At 41.3% G+C, this 14487-nt stretch overlaps 1 protein-coding gene across 3 annotated transcripts in view; it reads left to right on the plus strand.

Annotated features, from left to right (window-relative positions):
• plb1 (phospholipase B1) overlaps nucleotides 1-14487 on the plus strand; it is a 233711-nt gene that overhangs the window by 77351 nt on the left and 141873 nt on the right. For all 3 annotated transcript variants that reach the window (XR_009445665.1, XM_059645186.1, XM_059645187.1), the window contains exons 27-30: nucleotides 495-599; nucleotides 1787-1882; nucleotides 4904-4975; nucleotides 11227-11343. Coding sequence is in view for 2 of the 3 variants with exons in the window: in XM_059645186.1 (XP_059501169.1) it covers nucleotides 495-599; nucleotides 1787-1882; nucleotides 4904-4975; nucleotides 11227-11343 (390 nt within the window). In the remaining variant the exon portion in view is untranslated. The remainder of the gene's footprint in view (nucleotides 1-494; nucleotides 600-1786; nucleotides 1883-4903; nucleotides 4976-11226; nucleotides 11344-14487) is intronic.

Below are 14487 nucleotides of genomic sequence, written 5' to 3' on the forward strand. Positions count from 1 at the left end.
ATACTCATCACCTTGGGTTAGAGTTTGCATTTACATAATGAGACAAAGTATACAAATTTAGCAGTTGGAAGTCCTGTGCCCACACTGTACAGATTTTAATCCAACTATTACTTTCATGGGACCATCTGCCCTGGTTTTAGGTCTCTTGAAAATATAAGTGAGGGCGTTAATGCCTGCAGAGGTCACCAATGAGCATTTATCAGATATACTCAGTATCTCTCACAGCCAAACATTCTCCTCGTGTCTGCGTGGGTTTCCTTCGGGTGCTCCGGTTTCCCCCCACAGTCCAAAGATGTGCAGGCTAGGTGGATCGGCCATGCTAAATTGCCCATAGTGTTCAGGGGTGTGTGGGTTATAGGGGATGAGTCTGGGTGGGATGCTTCAAGGGGTGGTGTGGAGTTGTTGGGCCGAAGGGCCTGTTTCCACACTGTAGGGGATCTAATCTAATCTAATCAAACTTGCATTGATTCAAATGAACCATTCTCTTCTTCCAGGAAAGAACGCATAAATTGGTTGAGTCTGGAAGGTATGATACCAGGGAAGACTTTACTGTGGTCATCCAACCATTTCTACAGAATATTGAAATACCACGAGACAAGGTAATTGAAGGAAAATATGGAGGTAACAGGTTATTTCTGCTGAGTGGGTGGTTAAGTTAAGGCAGTGTTTCATAACGTTTCTACCTCTTCTTTAGTTCTATGAACATCATAAACAGTTGTGATTAAGCGGGTTGAGGAAGTAGCCTGTTGATTTAAATGGTCTGGACAATTGCTAGCCTAGTGTGAAATCCAACTCTTAGAAGGCACTTTTAACTCTTTTTTTATAGTTGACCAGCAGAGTATTGGGAGGCCTGGTCCATGTTAATAACTGAACCTGAGTGAAATACAACCAGCTAGCTACCCATTCCAAGCAGACATCCAGAGGCAGCTGGTTGCATTTAGGCTAATGTAGTATTGTCCACCTGGCAGCTGAGAGGGGTAATTATGGACAAGGGGTTTATGAGCATTTCTGGAATGTGGAAAAATGGGGGGTGGGGAAGTGGAATGTTCAAGACAGCAATAGCCCAAACTATTCTTGTGGGTTCCGTAGGAACTCTTTTGCTCCCTTTCGTAAGACCAACAATGATTATTCGGATGTAAAGTGAAGGGGAGCAAAGGATTTTGCAGCCACTGGAAATCTTCAGCAAACATCTCAACCCTTTAGTAGCCGTGGTCAAGCCCAAAGGTTTGGTGGGAATGGAGTTGGGAGTAAATAACCAATGGGCAAAAAAGATGAAAGAAATATTCAGGCATTAAGTTTGCAACTCAGAACCCTGCCCACTGTTGGATGACTGCTACAGTAGAGATGATGTTATATGAAATGGTTAAGATCCTAACTTGTTGCTCCATTGCATGTTTGAGCTTTTGGGTACCAGATAACATTGCCCTACCGTCAAATACAGTCAATACAGTCAAATATACCATTGAGAGGTTGACGAAGTTATGGCTGGTGCCACCAAAAGTTGGCATGTGTGGCCTATTTTGATCAAAATGCTACATCTCTTTAGTACACTTCTGACATATCGCAATGTGTTTCTAGAGAACCACTCCTCGTTGCCTCTAAATGAAACATTCATTCCCAGTAACTGAGTCACTGGGTCTATTTCCCCAATTTCTGTTAGGAATGGGAGCTTTAATCACCCGGTCAGATGAGGTCTCTGCCCTTCTTGCTCCACAAATATAGTGCATACAAATGATGAATGACGTGCAACTTTTCACTAATATCACCCGTATTCCTCTTTCCCTAGAATGGCTTGCCTGACAAAACCTATTTTTCGCCAGATTGCTTTCACTTCAGTTTGAAGGGTCATTCACAGGCAGCTCGGGGTCTATGGAACAACTTGGTAAAGTATTTGATCTTTAGTGTTTTCAGTTTATTTTTCATAGAGGATGTGCTTGTTCAGTTGCTGAGTGATTCCCTTTCTGACTTGAAACCACGACACAACTGCAGTTTCTAGACAACCAGAGAATGGTCATAATATAGGGGAATGCTAATTGCCAAATTCTAGGTGTTGAAAAACAATGCAAGGTTCACCTTCTTGGGGAGATGGAGACAAAGATAAAAGATTCTTTTATAGTGTCAATCTGATTCCAAATCGGAAACTTGTGCAGTCCATTGGCCTAAACAATATGGGCTAAGAATTAGTGTCTGATTTCAGATGCAGGTTTTATTCAAAATCTGAACTTCCCCGTTTAGACAGGAGCGCACAAACATGGCATAGTCTCTTCATTTATCTGAAATGGTGACATTGACGGGCTGTATCGGGGCTAAGCACCATTCGCTGATGTCCAGTGGCACAGCAAGCTTGCCCTACTTAAAGGCTGCCTGCATCTCTTAACAGGGCGCTGCACTCAGTGGAAGAGAAGTCTTGTCAGCTGCCTCTGCTCGTGTAATTTCTTTGTTCAAGCAAGTGCTTCACCAAACTCATAGAACGGATGAGCAATAAGGCAGGACATTTTATCTGAGTACAAATACTAATATTTATAAATGACTGGAGGTCTCACATTTAATGTAAGGATTCAACACAACAATGCCAGCTAGTAACGTAACATTTTGCATCTTTAGCTTCAGCATTGACCTAGAAACATACTTCTTACATACAAAGGCTAGAACAACACACAGTACTCCAACAGTGATTTTACTCAGATGAAACCAATTTTACATTCTGAACCGTTGGTAAAAAAACCCAGTATTGTATCAATTTTTATACTTTTTCCACATCAAGTGCCATTTCTTCTGTCTTATGAACTGAACCACCAAAACTTTTTCTTTCCCTGTTTCCACACAGCTTGCCCCAGTTAAACAAGAACTTTTTTTACCAAAACAAACTACCTCACACTCACTAACTTTAGCCTCACCTGTGCTTTTTTGTCCATTCAACCAAAGGATCAAATCTTGAAATTTCCTTTTGCAGTCTTGATTAGTTGTTTTGCCACCTATTATAATTTGGACACCACTTTCTTTAGATCATTTGTATTGACAATGGACTGAAATGGCCCCAGTACAAAATCCTGAAGACCATTGCCATCAACTACTCCGATAAACTGCCTTTAACAGCTGCTGTATGTTTCTCCTTCTTTATTTTTAATCTCCCTAATTCTTCTTCAATAGCTTTCTATAAGATACCTTGTTAAAGTCAGCACCAAACTATGGTTTGTTTTTGAATCTTCACACTCCCTTGGATAACAATATGAAGCATAATATAAAGGGGTGGCAATGGCTAGCTGTCGTATCACTAGACTGTATTTCCAGAAACTCAGCCAATGATTTTGGGACCCAGAATCAAATCCTGCCATGGCAGATTGTGGAATTTGAATTCAGTAAAGAATTTGGAATTAAAGATCTAACAATGACCATCAAACCATTGTTGATTGTCAGAAAAACCCCTATGGCTCACTAAAGTCCTTTAGGGAGGGGAATCTGCCATCTTTACCTGGCCTGGCCTACAACTGACTCCAGATTCACAACAATGTGGTTGACTCTTAACTGCCATCTGGGAATTTGGGATGGGCAATAAATGTTGGCCTAGCCAGGGATGCCCACATCCCAGCAGTGAATTTTAAAAAAAGAACATACAATGCTGCATTGGTATTTGAAGAATTGTGAATGATGCTGAACATTATGCAATCATCAGTGAACATCTCCATTTCTGACCTTATAGTTGAGGACAAGTCATTGATAAGGCAGTTCAAGCTGGTTTGACCTAGGACACTACCCTGAGGAACACCTACACAGATGTCCTGAAGCAACTGCAACTTCTGACTCAAAGTTGGGACTGTGACAAAATCAATTTGTCTTTCCCATAGCTAACAGAAGTGTTCTTTGGTGCAAAGCCACACCATGAATGAATACCACGGAGGACAAAAAATCTTAGTTGAGTTAATAGGTTGGAAGAAATGTTTTAAAAGGTTAGAGAATGTTAGTGATGTGGTGATGTTAGATGGGGAATTTAAGTGTTTTGGGCCGAGGCAGCTGAAGGCATGGTTGCCAACAGCAAAGTGATTAAAAAAAATTGCTTAAGTTGCTAAAATTATTAGAAAGGTTTACAGTGTATGAATATGTACAACTACCCATCTTGAAAATTAACCCCGCACCACAATCCCAAGTCTGGAAAAAACGTTATAAAAACTCTGAAGAGTGTTATATGAAAATTATTTCGGCAAGAAACAGTTAAATTCGTAAAAAATAATTATTTCCATATTGTTCAAATTTTGGTCTCTAGCTTCATTACATCTAATAACTGGGTCCCTCATAAAAGTGTTATAGTCTTGGCATTTCCAATTGTGTAGCTTATGTTCTTTCTAAATGTAACATTTCAGCTGCAGTGTTCATGGATATGGAAATTATTCCTTTTAAAAATTTTAAGATATGCATATATGTCAAATCAATCATATTATATATTAATATTTCAAAAAACACACCTATTTAGCACCTGCACTCTTGGAAGAAAGAAAACTTCACTGCTCATTTGCAAAATTATACACTTATGTATATTGTATTTGTAAAACTATGAAAATATAATTGATACAACATGATAAGTAAGATTAGCAGGATTAAAACATTACAGCAATAGCATAAATCGACACCAATGGGTTTTCTTAAGTCCATCCTGGTGCTGTGGCATTACTTCAGTCAATGACCTTTCATCAGAATTGTAGGGGAAAAAAAAATGAGCAAAAGGTGGAGAAGACAGGAAAAAAACAGAAGATCTATGACAGAGTTCAACAGGGTCATAATTTGTTGGCAACATGAGGGATCAATCTGAGATAATAAAAAGACATATAATAGTCGGATTTGGTTCCAAAGTGAAACAGAATGGGGAAAATAACTTCTGTTTTTTGGTGATGTTTTTGACTTCATTCAGTTGGAGCCCCTTGGCAAAAAGAATGTCAATCAAACGTTTGATGCTCACATTGACATCAGCTGTCCTTCAAAGGTACGTTTTGTATGGTTTAATTTGTATTAGATTGTTTACCTTTCAATGGCAAACTGGTGTTTATTTCTTTGCCTTCGCTGGGTTGTCATTTTTTTGCTTTAATTTATGATTGTAAATAGAAGCTATTGTAAAATTGAACAGCAGTGTTGAGCTGTGGCAACCTCCATGATGCTTCAGGATGCCATGCTGCTGGACAGTAAATTCCGAGGGGATTTTGACGTGATGCTGAGTTTAGTTCTCTGAAGTGGTAACGCTGTCAATTGTATTATGCCATATATTTCTCACCAGGTGCAAATTTCTTCCCAGCCACAATCTAATAAAAAATAAACTGAATGCAAACAATTTCTGCCCTTCAAAACCATTCCAACCAAATTGATTTCCACGAAACAACATTTGCACATTTATTTACTCAAAAAAATTCTATTTAATTGATTCTAGCAAAATTTTTTAAAAATGCTGCCAGGATTACTCCTTGCTTCCTGCAAATATATTCCTTTAAATTTATAATATAATAAATATGCCAACATTTCAACAAATCAGAAAAGAAAAAGGCTATTTTCTCTTCTAGTCACTCTAGAAATCTTTTCTCATTACAGTTCAGCTTAGACCCTTAAATACTATCAGCTCAATATAGAACATAGAACATAGAACAATACAGCACAGAACAGGCCCATTGGCCCTCGATGTTGCGCCGGCCTGTGAACTAATCTAAGCCTGTCCCCCTACACTATCCCATTATCATCCATATGCTTATCTAAGGACTGTTTAAATGCCCGTAATGTGGCTGAGTTCACTACATTGGCAGGCAGGGTGTTCCACGCCCTTACCACTCTCTGAGTAAAGAACCTGCCTCTGACATCTGTCTTAAATCTATCACCCCTCAATTTGTAGCTATGTCCCCTCGTACAAGCTGACGTCATCATCCTCGGAAAAAGACTCTCACTGTCCACCCTATCTAATCCTCTGATCATCTTGAATGTCTCTATTAAATCCCCTCTTAGCCTTCTTCTCTCCAATGAGAACAGACCCAAGTCCCTCAGCCTTTCTTCATAAGGCCTTCGCTCCAGATGAGGCAACATCCTGGTAAATCTCCTCTGCACCTTTTCCAATGCTTCCACATCCTTCCTGTAATGGGGCGACCAGAACTGTACGCAATATTCCAAATGAGGCCGCACTAGCTTTTTGTACAGTTGCAGCATGACATCACGGCTCCGGAACTCAATCCCTCTACCAATAAAACCTAACACACCGTAAGCCTTTTTAACAGCACTATCAACCCGGGTGGCAACTTCAGGGATCTATGTACATGGACACCAAGATCCCTCTGCACATCCACACTACCAAGAATCTTTCCATTGGCCCAGTATTCTGCCTTCCTATTATTCTTCCCAAAGTGAATCACCTCACATTTATCTGCATTGAACTCCATTTGCCACCTTTCAGCCCAATTCTGCTGTTATCTAAGTCTCCCTGCAACCTGCAACATTCTTCCACACTGTCCACCACTCCACTGACTTTAGTATCATCTGCAAACTTACTAACCCATCCACATATGCCTGCGTCCAAGTCATTTATAAAAATGACAAACAGCAGTGGTCCCAAAACAGATCCTTAAGGCACACCGCTAGAAACTGGACTCCAGTCTGAATATTTTCCATCAACCACCACTCATTGCCTTTTTACAGAAAGCCAGTTTCTAATCCAAACTGCTAAATCTCCCTCAATCCCATGCCTCCGTATTTTCTCCAATAGCCTACCATGTGGAACCTTATCAAAAGCTTTACTGAAGTCCATGTATACCATGTCAACTGCCCTACTTTCATTCACATGCTTGGTCACCTTCTCAAAAACTCAATGAGGTTTGTGAGACATGGGCTGCCCTTGACGAATCCATGCTTACTATCTCCAAACAAATTGTTGCTTGCTAGATGATTATAAATCCTATCTTTTATAATCCTTTCCAAAACTTTTCCGGCAACAGACGTAAAGCTCACAGGTTTATAATTACCTGGGTCATCCCTACTGCCCTTCTTGAACAAGGGCACAACATTTGCAATCCTCCAGTCCTCTGGTACTAAACCTGTAGACAATGAGGACTCAAAGATCAAGGCCAAAGGCTCCGCTATCACCTTCCTAGCTTCCCAGAGAATCCTTGGAAAACTCCCATCTGGCCCAGGGGATTTATCTACCTTCACACTTTCTAGAATTGATAACACCTCCTCCTTATTAACCTCAGACCTTTCAATTCTAGTAACCCGTAACTCAGTCATCTCCTCAACAATGTTCTCCTTTTCCTGAGTGAAAACAGATTAGAAACAATCATTTAGCACCTCTCCAATCTCCACAGAGTCCACACACAACTTCCCACTTCTGTCTTTGACTGGCCCTATTCCTACCCTAGTCATCTTCTTATTCCTCACATACCTATAGAAAGTTTTAGGGTTCTCCTTTATTCTACCTGATAATGTCTGCTCGTGTCCCCTCCTTGCTCTTTTTAACTCTCTCTTTAAATCATTCCTAGCTAATGTGCAATTCGCCATCGCCTCATCTGAACCATCTTGTCTCAGCGTCACATAAGCCTCCCTCTTCCACTTAACAAGAGATACAATTTCTTTAGTAAACCACGGTTCCCTTACCTTATCACTTCCTCCCTGCCTGACAGGGACATACCTGTCAAGGACACGCAATATCTGTTCCTTAAACCAGCTCCACATTTCGATTGCCCCCATCCCCTGCATTTTGCTACCCCATTCTATGCCTCCTAAGTCTTGCCTAATCGCATTATAATTGCCCTTCCCCCATCTATAACTCTTGCCCTGTGGCATGTTCCTATCCTTTTCCATCACTAAACTAAACATAACCGAATTATGGTCACTCTCTCCAAAATGCTCACCTACCACTAAATCAAACACCTGGCCTGGTTCATTACCAAGTACTAGATCCAGTGTGACCTCCTCTCTTGTCGGCCCTTCGACATACTGAGTCAGGAAACCATCCTGCACACTTTGGACATAAACTGATCCATTCAACGTACTAGAGTTATAGGAATTCTAGTCAATGCTAGGGAAGTTAAAGTCTCCCATAATGACCATCCTGTTCCTTTCACTCCTGCCCAGAATCGTTTTGCTGATCCTCTCCTCCACATCCCTGGAACTTTGCGGGGGCCTATAAAAAACTCCCAGCAGTGTTACCTCTCCTCTCCTGTTTCTGACCTCAGCCCATACCACCTCAGTAGACGAGTCCTCGTCAAAAGTTTTTCAGCCACCGTTATACTGTCCATGACTACCAAAGCCACACCTCCCCCCACTTTTACCACCTTCCCTGATCTTAATGAAAGATCTAAACCCTGGAACCTGCAACATCCATTCCTGACCCTGGTCTATCCATGTCTCCGAAATGGCCACAACATCGAAGTCCCAGGTACCTATCCAAGCTGCAAGCTCATCTACCTTATTCCGGATACTCCTGGCAGTGAAGTAGACACACTTCAAACCAGCTTGCTGTCTGCCAGCATACTCCTATGACATCCTGCCCATGTCCTCCCTATTCTCTTCCTCCTGTTTACTGGAACTACACCTCTGTTTCCCGTCCCCCTGCTGAGCTAGTTTAAATCGACCCGAATAGCACTAGTGAATTTCCCACCCAGGATATTAGTGCCCCTCTGGTTCAAGTGGAGACCGTCCTGTTTGTAGAGGTCCCACCTTCCCCAGAATGAGCCCCAATTGTCCATGTACCTGAAGGCCTCCCTCCTGCACCATCCCTGCAGCCATGTGTTCAGCTGAAATCTCTCCCTGTTCTTTGCCTCACTATCACGTGGCATTGGTAACAAACGAGAGATAACCATTCTGTTTGTTCTAGCTCTCAGCTTCCACCCCAGCTCCCTGAAATCCTGCCTGACATCCCTATCCCTCTTTCTACCTACGTCATTGGTGCCTATGTGGATCACGACTTGGGGCTGGTCACCCTCTACCGTCAGGACCCCAAAGACACGATCCGAGACATCACGGACCCTGGCACCTGGGAGGCCACACACCAACTGTGAGTCTCGTTCATTCCCGAAAAACCTTCTATCTTCAATATTTCCAAATATTTCAAAGCCCAGCTGGCTGAATGAGACCAAACACACTGAGTTAGGTTATATCAGGTTATCTGGTGGCTTGGTATCTAACTCAAGTAGAAAGGAGCACAACTGCATTGTCAGGCTAATGCTCTACATTCAACCAATTTACAGTTTAAATTGATTGTTTGATTGTACCAAGATACAGTGAACAGTGTTGTTTTGCATCCTATGCAGGCAGATCATACAAAGTACACCAGGGTAACAGGACTGAGTGCAGAATACAGTGTTACAAGCGCAGAGAAGGAGCGGAGAGAGAGAGATCAGAATTAAGATTTGAGAGGTTCAATCAAAAGTCTGATAACAGTAGGGAAGAAGCTGTTCTTGAATCTGTCTGACTGTGTATAAAAATGTTTATGTTTTCTACCTGACAGAAAATGGTAGAAGAGACTATAAGCAGGGTGGGAGGTGTCTTTGATTATGTTAGTTGCTTTCCTGGGGCATTGGGAAGTCTAGATGGAGTCAATGGATGGGAGGCTGGTTTTTATGCTGTATTGAGCTGTGTTCATGACCCTCTGTAGTTTCTTGCGGTCTTGGGAAGATCAGTTTCCATACCACACCGTGATGCATCCAGATAGGATGCTTTCAATGGTGCACCTATAAACATTGGTAAGAGTCCTTGTGGACACGCTGAATTTCCTTAGCCTCTTGTGGAAGTAGAGACATTGTTGTTCTTTCTTGGCTGTTACATGGACGTGGGTGGACCAGGACAGATTGTTGGTGCTTACCTCTCCCAGTAATCTGACGTTCTTGGTCGTCTCTACCTCAGCACCATTGATGCAAACAGGGGTGTGCCCTCCAGTTGTCTTGGTGATTGTTTTATAATGATGTAAGTGAGAATAAAGGATTTTGTCCCAACAAAGAACATTACGCACAAAAAAGAGGTAAAAGAAAAACAAAAATGTGACTATACAGACAACAAGATGTGCGAATCACAAACTAAATATGAAAGGACAAATTTTATAAAAATATAAAATAGAAGCAGCACCGAAGTAAATAATGCAAAGACATATTGGTGGTCATATTCTGTTCAAGCTTCTAGGATTCTATTTAATTTATTTTTCAGTAACAACTTCCTGATGATTTCATTGACTGGGAAATCTGAAAACACTACGGGACATTGAATGAGGCACTTACTCGATGAGTGTGTGATCTGTAATGTTATGTGGGTGTAGTATTTAGATATTGCAAGTGGAACAGTCGCCATAGAAAAGATCCCTAGATACTCCACAGAAACATAAGGAAAGTTCACAGAGTTGATCTTGGATATGGAGGGATTTTCTAATGATTCAAAGGTTGGGTGGGTTGGGCCTGTACTCACAGAGGTTAGAAGAAAGAGAGGAGACTTTATGAAAACATGTAACAGCCTCAAGGGCCTGGACAGGGTACATGAGGAGAAGTTGTGTAGATTCGACTAATAATATTGCAGATTAACATTTTGAAAGACACTTCTTTATAACAGAATAGCAGATGGGAAAATGGAGGATGTCTAAAAATGAATTAGGGATGATACAAATGATCATTGATAAGATGTAGAAAGGATACCCAGTGCTGAATGGAGGAAGATAGAGAGGACACTCAATGTGGTCAAAATGTCTAACTATGAATGGAGTATAGGGCATGAATATATTCTCACACGGAGCCTTCCGATCCAATTTTGTTGGGCTGGTGAGCAAAGAGATCTCTCTTGTGAAGGGATGGAAGATCACTCATTTCAACCAATGCATGTAGATGGTGACTGAGTGAAAATGTCACTTCAGTGGCCAACAAGAATCTCAGGCTTATGTTCTGGGGACATGGGTTTGATTACACCATGGAAGATGGTGACATTTGAATTAATAAAATGAAATTCTGGAATAAAAAAGGCATGACCAATGGTAACCACTGCTGATTATCATAAAAACTCATCGGTTGTCCTTTAGGGCAGGAAATTTGTCATCTTTACCTGGTCTGTGCTACATGTGATTGCAGACTCACAGCAATGGGGTAATTATAAATGAATGCTGGTTTAGCTAGTAATGCCTACATTGCAGGAATGAAGATATTTTTAAAATTCTTAGATAGGAAATAATAACCATTTGGCATTTAACTTGACAAATCAATATTTTTTGTTTTTATCACATGCTAATTCCAGGAGCAGCCTTATTTGAGGACATACAGGAACAGCAATTTTACTTATCCACATAACCCTGGGCAGCTGACAACAGTAACCCCTGAAACCGTTAAAACCACACCTGCTCCATCGGACGAGGTTTGTGATAAATGCAGTCTAAAATCATTTCAAGAAAATGGTTCTTTCAGGATTAAACCTAATCATCTTCCACCTTTTTCTATGCAGAATGGGTGGTGGGACAATGAAATGAAAACTGCTAAGGGAATAGTGGGAAGGTGTAAAATGAGGTTTGCTTCACTATTGACCATCGTACACCAATGTTCAATATGGACCTATACATTGTAATGATTTTCTTAATGCTAACTTTTTGGTATCAGCCATCTTGGCGTTCTTCAAAACTTGGAGCTGTTCAATGATAGAATTTCAGATTTTTGTGAGGGGGTTGCTCAGAAAACCCACTCCTTGCTCTTTGCCATGGCATAGTTTCAACCACCTACTAAGAGAGTTAGAGGATAGGATGGAATAGATTATCCTCAGTGTTCAACCTCTGATAGCCAGTTGGTACAGGAACAGACTAGAAGCCAGTCTTTGCTCAATTTTTTATAAAACAAAGAGCTGTGGGAGCTGGAGATCTGAACCAAAAACAGAAATTGTTGGAGAAATTCAGGAGGTCTGGCAGCATGTGTGGAGAGGAAGTAGAGTTAATGTTTCAAGTCCAGATGGGGATAGTGGAGACATTCGAACTCATAATTCCTGGCTTTATTCTTTTAATGGCCAATCTTCTACTGAAAATATTTGTTGGTTCAGTTGGTACAAATCATCAATAGATGAGAGTGAAGGTAGAGATCAAACTCTTCTTGAAGCTTCCAATAATACTACACAGATTAGGATACAATGTCATGTCAATAGAGAACCCAGAGTATCAGTGAGATAACAGTTCAGATTAGATCCAACTTTCCTTAACCAAATTCCACTGGAAAGACTTGCACCATGAAAATGTGGACCCTAGAGCTTCCTCAGAGATGCTGTAACTTTCCCAGAAGTACAGCACATGCTCAGTTTCCTCGAACATGGCAATTCCTCAATTATTTCTATTAATCTTAGGTTATGACTACTACAAAACTAGTAACATACCCCCGAAGTGGCCTCCTCTACATTAGAGAGACCAAGCGGAGGCTTGGAGACCGCGTTGTGGAGCAGCTATGCTTGGTTTGTGACAACTGACAACACCTCCCAGTTGTGAACCACTTCAACTCCTCCTCCCACTCCATGAGCATGTCCATGCTGGGCCTCCTCCAGCATCACAACGATGCCACCTGGAAACTGGAGCAACAGCACCTCATATTCCGCCTTGGAACCCTACAACCCAATGGTCTCAATATGGGCTTTATGAGCTTCAAAATCTCCCCAACCGTGACCTCATCCCAAGACCAGCTCCCTGTCTCGGCCCCGCATGCTTGACCTGCCCATTTTCTCTCCACCAATCTCTGCTCACTATCTACCTTCTACCACCGCCTCCCTCCTCTCTATTTATTTCAGAGCCCCCTACCCCTCGGCCTTTCTGAAGAAGAGTCCAGACCCAAAACATCGGCTTTTCTGCTCCTCTGATGCTGCCTGACCTGCTGCATCCATTCAGCTCCACACCTTGTAATGTCTTACTCCAGCATTGGCAGTTCGTACTATCTCTAACGTAGCTCCACTGTTGCATAGACCACAGAACTTGTGCTTCTCCCAGTTCAGCCAATGGGCAAATTCTGTGACACAGCAAAACCCGAACCTTGTTTAATGATAACTTATCTTTTTGACGTAGTTGGTGACAACAAGGATAACCAAATCAAAACTATAAACAGGAGAAATTAGTGTAAGAAAAAAAAGTAGCAGGAAATTAAGAACATACTTCTACAAGCTTATGAATAAAGAAATAATAGTTAAAGTGGTCATTGGCCCCTCAGTGTGTGGGGTTAGGAAATTCATAATGAGAAACAAAGAAATAGCAGGAGTTTTGAATAGACAATTTTATAACTGCCTTTACAGTTAAAGGATGCAAGAAAAATCTAAGAATAGTAGAAAATCAAGATGCTAAAGGTGTAGTGAAACATAAAACAATCACAATCACTGGAGAAAAAGTATATGGAAAACTAATAGCGTTAAAGACTGACAAGTTCCCTGGATGGCAAGCATCCAAAGATCTTAATTGGTTACAGAGTTATTGGATGTGTTGGTAGTAATAATAATCCAAAATTCCCTAGGTTCTGGGAACATTCCAGTGGTTTTGGAAAACTCAGATGTAATGACTATATACAAAAAAGGAAGGAGACAGAATTAGGGAACTATAGGCTTGTTAGTCCAACAACAGTCATTGGAAAAGTGCCAGGGTGCTCTATTAAGAAGGGTAGCAGCTGAATATTTAGCAGGTCATAATACAATCAGGCAGAATTAACAGGGTTTATAGAAAGTTAAAAGGTATTTATGATATTTTGATGTAACAAGCAGAGTGGTTAAAGGTGAACCAGCCAGTGTGGTGTATTTAGACTGTCAAAATGAATTTGACAAATACACAAAATTGGTTACTGAGTAAAGATAAGAACTAATTGGCCTGAAACATCCCAACATCGCAATCACTGTCGGTTCACTGCTCCTGTGACTACCATTAACAACATTAACAAAGCTCCACATTTCTGGCTGGTTTTCCCATTGTAGCACTTTCAGATACGCAAAGTGTACTCAAAATTGGAGTCTTCCTTTGTAGTGTTAGATCGCTGGGGAATTCTACTACACCACTTTTTTATGGTACTAGTTGCTGTGGGAAATCATTCACTAGCTTACTGAGAAGATTGGAACATTTAAACAGCTTCTCTCTGTGTTAGTGACTGAGTGTGGGTGAACAAATAAATGCATGTGAATAGGTGGGTGAACGTGTAGGCAGGTTACTGAGTTGGATGAGCGAGATAAGGGTGTAAGATGGATTCACTAAGTGAGTAAGGGGATAGGGTTGGCAGCTGATAGAGTGACAGGGTGTTAATAGGCAGTGTAGCAGGTAAGTAGGGTGGTAGGTTAGTGAGGTTGGGGTTTTGTGGGCATAGGCTGTCAGGTTGGGTCAGACGGTAGTGTGTTCATGGTGAAAGAGGGTCAGGGAGGAACGCAGAACATCTCTGGGAGTCAGACAGACTGAAATATCTTGGCTATGTTGTTGTGAAAGACATTCTATGTTATATTAACAAGGGTGGAGAACCTGCTGAGTTTCGTCAGTAGTTTCTGTTTTCATTTCAGCCTTCTGAGGAC

Source organism: Stegostoma tigrinum, chromosome 4 (genome assembly GCF_030684315.1).
Source record: "Stegostoma tigrinum isolate sSteTig4 chromosome 4, sSteTig4.hap1, whole genome shotgun sequence".
Lineage (NCBI taxonomy): Eukaryota > Metazoa > Chordata > Chondrichthyes > Orectolobiformes > Stegostomatidae > Stegostoma > Stegostoma tigrinum.